Raw genomic sequence first — 5,653 nt, forward strand, 5'->3', positions numbered from 1 at the left:
ACTCAGAAATCCACCTGCTTCTGCCTCCCAAGTGCTGGGATTAAAGGCGTGCGCCACCACCGCCCGGCCCAGCAGACTTTCTGATACTGATAAAAGTTTGAGTGTCCTTCATCCAAAAATCTGAAGTGCTCCAAAATTCGAGCAGTTGTACACCACCAAGGGTGGAAAATTCCACACCTAATTTCATGGCAATGTTGGAGTTAAAGATAGACAGGCTAGAAATAATGTGCGCCCTTACCTTCAGGCTGTTCGTATAATGTGTCTGTGAAACAGGGATTTCATGTGTAGACCTGCAGCTCATCCTGTCTCCAGGATGTCTTACGTGTATATGCAGTTATTTTAAAAGTCAGAACAAACTCCTGAAGAGTTCTATTTCCAAGCCTTTTACACAGGAGACCCTCGATTGTAGCTTGTTGTGGCTTCTTTTTTCTTTTTAAACTTTTTTTGGTTTTTCGAGACAGGATTTCTCTGTCTAGCCCTGGCTGTCTTGGAACTCACTCTGTAGACCAGGCTGGCCTTGAACTCAGAAATCCGCCTGCCTCTGTCTCCCAAGTGCTGGGATTAAAGGCGTGTGCCACCACTGCCCGGCCTTTTTAAACTTTAGATTTAGATTTATTTTATGTGTATGAGAGTTTTGCCTATGTGTATGTACTCAAATCATGTTTGTGCCTGGTTCTCATGGAGTCAGAAAAAGACTTCTGATGCCCTAGGACTAGAATTCTGGAGTGTTGTGAACCACCATGTATGGGTCCTGGGAATTGAACCTGGATCCTCTACAAGAGTAACAATTACTTTCAGCCAAAAATCTGGTATGGCTGTAGGGTTGGGGTATAGGCAGCGGAGACAGGAATATTCCTGGGCTCACTAGACAGCCATCAAGCTAATTTGGTGGTCCCTAGGTTCAGCAAGAGACCCTATGTTAAAAGGTAAGGTAGGGGCTACAGAGGGCTCCCTATTTATTCACTGGTTAGGGTAGACCTGAGATTGGCTCCCAGCTCCCAACTGTCAGATTTCTAATGCCATCCTCTGACGCCTGCATTCATATACACACAGACAAAGAGACACATATAATTTAAAGGCTAAAGTAGGCTTAGGCTGTGCAGTGAAAATTAAAAGAAAAACTGGCCACAGTTGTTGCCAATAGAGGTGATTGTGGTCACCCAAAACACAGTGTCCTTGTCGGGGGTCCCGGAGAAGGAAGACAGAAGATGGGCGTTTGGGGGCTGCAGCACGAGGCTGCTGAGTTGAGCAGAGACCTGTGTTTGGTTCTTCAGGCAAAGGCCAGGATGGAAGTGGCGGCAAGGCGGAGAAGACACTGGGTGACTTTGCGGCCGAGTATGCCAAGTCCAACAGGAGCACATGCAAGGGCTGCATGGAGAAGATAGAGAAGGTAGAGCATGGGGCGAGCCCGCACTTCCTGGGGTGCTCGTCTTAGGGGGGTGAGGGCGTGGGGGCGTGGGCCATTTCAGGAGAAAAGAACAACACAGAAATTCAGTGGGGGCGGGAGGTGATGGTTTCTTCTAGGCAGGCCCAGACCTTTGTTCTGCTTAGCTACCTCTGTGGGCAGGGGCTCTGGAAGAATCAGCATAGGTCTGCCCAAAGTCAGCAGGCATGGGGCAGTTCTTGTTTGATGGGTCCGAGGTTAGATGGGTTATCCTGCTTCCAACTCTCCTATTTAATCGGAGAAACTTCACAGACCAGCTTGCCTTGCCACCAGTTCTTGTCAAGTAGAGTGGAGGACTGTTGCTGGGAACAGTAGAAGGGATGCCGGTGCCTGCCAGCATTCCCTTTGGTGCCATGATTCATTTAGCCTTAGTCGTATTGTGAAGTGTGTGTCAATTTTCTGTGTGGCAGACGATATGATGCCAGAGATAGTCCATCTGAGGAGGAGGAGGCTCGTGTGGGCTCACGGTTTCAGGTGTTTCGGTCATGGTCCATCCCTTGGTTCTGTTGCATTGAGCCTGTCATGGCATCCCACATGGCAGGATTGTGTGGTAAAGGAGACCTGTTTAGTTCGTGGGATATAAAAGAGGAAGACCAACATCTTAATATCAGGAAACCCAGAGTTCTGCTCTAGGAGGCCCTACTTCTACTTCCCAAGAAAGAGCACCATAGTCGGGTGCTAGAAGGATCTAAATACAGCAGACACGAAACTACACGAAAGTGTAGTTGCTAAATGTCCTCACCTTCGCCATTAAAAATGGAGGCGGGCTGGAGAGATGGTTCAGCGGGTAAGAGCACTGTCTGCTCTTCCAGAGGTCCTGAGTTCAAATCCCAGCAACCACATGGTGGCTCACAACCATCTGTAATGACATCTGATGCCCTCTTCTGGGGTGTCTGAAGACAGTGACAGTGTACTCATATACATAAAATAAATACATCCTTTTTAAAAAATGGAAGCAAAAACTGTGGTCCTCTTGGCCCTGAGGGAGCAGTAGCCACTCTGGGTTCTAGAGTATTAGTCAGCCCGAGATGGAGTTTTCTGAATTGTCAGGACCCCTGTTGTCCCAATTCTTTGCCTCATAGATGGGAGACTTCAGGAATGTCAGCCACGAGAATTATACACCTGGCAGATTGGCAGGAGCCAGCTCCTGTTTATCACTGCAGCTTAATCGGACCTTAATTATAGTGACCAGAGTCCATGGGAGGTGAGGCTGGGCAGAAAGTCCCTGTTGGCGTAAGTTGCCACACTAAAGCCATCACAGAATGTGCAGTGCTACTGTTGTCCAGCACTGTGTTAGCACTTAGACAAGCACTTACCGGTACTTGTCTAAGTATAGGTATGCAGACAATCATTTAGACTGTGTGAGCAAGGTGTCTTTATTCTCGCTGCAGGTCACGTGTCGGGCAGCAGGTCAGGTGTCAGGCTCTAGACTGTGAGTGCTGGGGCCTAAACAGTACCTCACAGGTGTAAAACCCAGAACTTTCTGAGAGCTTCGTGTTGGCTGCATGCGCCTTTGTTTGGACTCAAGGCCCTAGGCCAGCTACTCCTTGTCCTGCCTTGTCATTTCCTAGATAACACATCGTTTTCCTTACAGGGCCAGATGCGCCTGTCCAAGAAGATGCTGGATCCAGAGAAGCCGCAGCTGGGCATGATTGACCGCTGGTACCATCCTTCTTGCTTTGTCAAGAACAGGGACGAGCTGGGCTTCCGGCCTGAGTACAGTGCCAGCCAGCTCAAGGGCTTTAGCCTCCTGTCTGCAGAAGACAAAGAAGCTCTGAAGAAGCAGCTCCCGGCAGTCAAGAATGAAGGGTAGGTGTGGTGTGGTTAGAGTGGAGAGTTCTCGGGGAGGTCTACAGAGCCTGTGGATTCCATTCCTTTGATGATTAGAAAGCCGGGGCTGTGGGGCTGTGGGAGCAGAGGACAGCAGGGCGCCTGGGGCATCTGCTGCTCTAGTACCCACCTGCCAGCTCACCGGCCATGACATCTGCCCTGGGCATCAGAATCTCTCTCCACTCCTGCCCCCAGATGCCAGGTACAGCAGACTATGCCAGTTTTTCAAACAAGCTTTAGATATTAAAAGACCACCCTTGTGGACCATCCAAGTTTCCTTGCACGGGTGATGGCCACGGTTCCAAACCCTGTGAAGATCCACATTTGTTTGTGTTCCTTTAACACAGTCACACAGCAGAGGTGTTTATGTGTCTGAATCTCTGGGAGAATCATGATTTTCACAAAATGATGAGCAGTAGGAAGGGCCTGGAATCAGAACAGATGGGCCCACACGTGGAATTAGCATGTAGAATGGGAAGGGCCTTATTCTTGAGTAGCTTGTTAATGAGCATGCTGAGGGTTGTGGAACTTTGTTCACCAGCAACACCTATGCCACTGTCATCAAGCAGCCTATTGCACTATTTGTGGCCCTGACACAAGTTCCAGTGGCTTTGGAATATGACGTTAGCAAGTCAGGCCAGTGGGTGAGGATGCCCTTGGACTGTTAGAGCACAGGGTCATGCTCAGCTCTGTCCTGATCTCATTATCACGTAGTCTGAAGTCCAGCTGGTCCCTAAGATGTGACTTTAGAGAGTACCAGGGTGGTGTCAGGCTGCGTGGAGATCTGCGGAGCAGCTCTGTGTCTTACTCCAGGCTCAGTTCTTACAGTTGTGTTTGGCTTTTTTACAATTCCTGTCACCTTGTGTGCAAGAGACGTGGGGTTTAGCATGAGATGTGACCCAAGCCCTTGGTCTGTCCTGGTTGTTCTGGACACTAGGGTGAGCTCCAGGCCCCTCCTTATTGGCAGAAGAGATCCTGAACAGCATAGCATCTCCTGTCTACCTGGTCGCAGGTTGCACCTGTTCATAAGAGGGCAGGGGGGCAGCAACGAACAGGGCTAAAGTGACGTTGAGGCATGTCACCTGGTTGCATCGGGCATCGGTCTCGAGGGTTCTTATAAAGTCCTGTATTTCTTTCAGAAAGAGAAAAGGTGACGAGGTAGATGGAACAGATGAAGTGGCCAAAAAGAAATCTAAAAAAGGAAAAGACAAGGATAGTAGTAAGCTGGAAAAGGCCCTCAAGGTGAGTCCTAGGCGCTGTCTCTCTGTCTGTCTGTCTCTCCTCTGTCTCTCCTCGTGCAGAAAGACACCCGGCTGTCCCTACTCACCGAGACCAGTGTAAACTCTTTGTGGGCGTGGCTGTTTTTGACCCTCCCAGCTTTTCTCCCAGCTTGTTCTCTTGCTCACAGAAATCATTTTTATTTGGGTGACAGAACACATGAGGCCTTGAATGCCAGGACTGTAGCCAGGACCAAGCAATGCAGAATGTCCCATACCTTCCTAGCCTCTCTGGGTGACACAGGGTGCCTCTGTCCAGTCAAGGCATTACGTGGCTTCCTGCACCTGCAGCCCACTCCTGAGTTGGAGACTGAGGCTCAGTCCACAGATGCCAGAAGCGCAGGCTCCTCGGAAGGTCAACAAAGGAATGGAGAGCGTGCAGTAAAAAAGGAGTCCCCACGCTAAGCTGGTGGCCATTGACGGGAGCGCTCCTTAGTGTTGGCTACGCCATGTTGGAGCAGAGAAACAGTTACCATGTGTAGAATGCTGGGCGTTAGACAGTCAGGCATGACACTCAGTCTCTTCTTGGGAACATGATTTTTCAAGTGTGAATGATATTTTTTTCCTTGATATGTGTGTTTTGCATGCCTGTGTGTCTCACATGTGTCTGAGCTGCCATGTAGATGCTGAGAATTGAATCCAGGTCCTCTGCAGGAGCAACCAGTGCTGTTAACTGAGTCCTGGCTCCAGTGATCCCCAGATTTGAAATGTGTTTTCTCACTTTCCCTGTTTGCAGTTGCCTTTCAGTGGCTATGCTAATGTCCTCTCCAGTGTTGGCAGTGATAAAAAGCAATCCAGAAGACTGAGTTGCCCTCTCAGCCCCTTTCTCTACTCCTGCCTGTCTCTGTAGGTCTCTGTCCTCAGCCATAAGAGAGATAGGTCTGCCATTTCCATGAGACCTGTGCTCACAGACTGCTGCTTCTGGCCTCCCACCGTGTGTCCTACCATGGGGAGTAACGAGAAGAATGTTGGTTGTGAGAGCTCAGTCTGGGAAGTGGAATGAGGGTGTGAGCGTGCAGGTGATAGCCTCAGTCGGTGGAGTGAGAAGCTGTCCTCAGTGTTGGTGGAGTGAGAAGCTGTCCTCAGTGTTGGTGGAGTGAGA

The 5,653-nt window shown here is 49.7% G+C and overlaps 1 protein-coding gene across 1 annotated transcript in view; it reads left to right on the forward strand.

The window, feature by feature from the left end:
• The window catches only part of Parp1 (poly(ADP-ribose) polymerase 1), a 33,800-nt gene that overhangs the window by 6,554 nt on the left and 21,593 nt on the right, over nucleotides 1-5,653 (forward strand). The window contains exons 3-5 of the mRNA XM_031391191.1: nucleotides 1,275-1,390; nucleotides 3,039-3,253; nucleotides 4,414-4,516. Coding sequence (XP_031247051.1) covers nucleotides 1,275-1,390; nucleotides 3,039-3,253; nucleotides 4,414-4,516 — 434 coding nt within the window. The remainder of the gene's footprint in view (nucleotides 1-1,274; nucleotides 1,391-3,038; nucleotides 3,254-4,413; nucleotides 4,517-5,653) is intronic.

Source organism: Mastomys coucha, unplaced genomic scaffold (genome assembly GCF_008632895.1).
Source record: "Mastomys coucha isolate ucsf_1 unplaced genomic scaffold, UCSF_Mcou_1 pScaffold1, whole genome shotgun sequence".
NCBI lineage: Eukaryota > Metazoa > Chordata > Mammalia > Rodentia > Muridae > Mastomys > Mastomys coucha.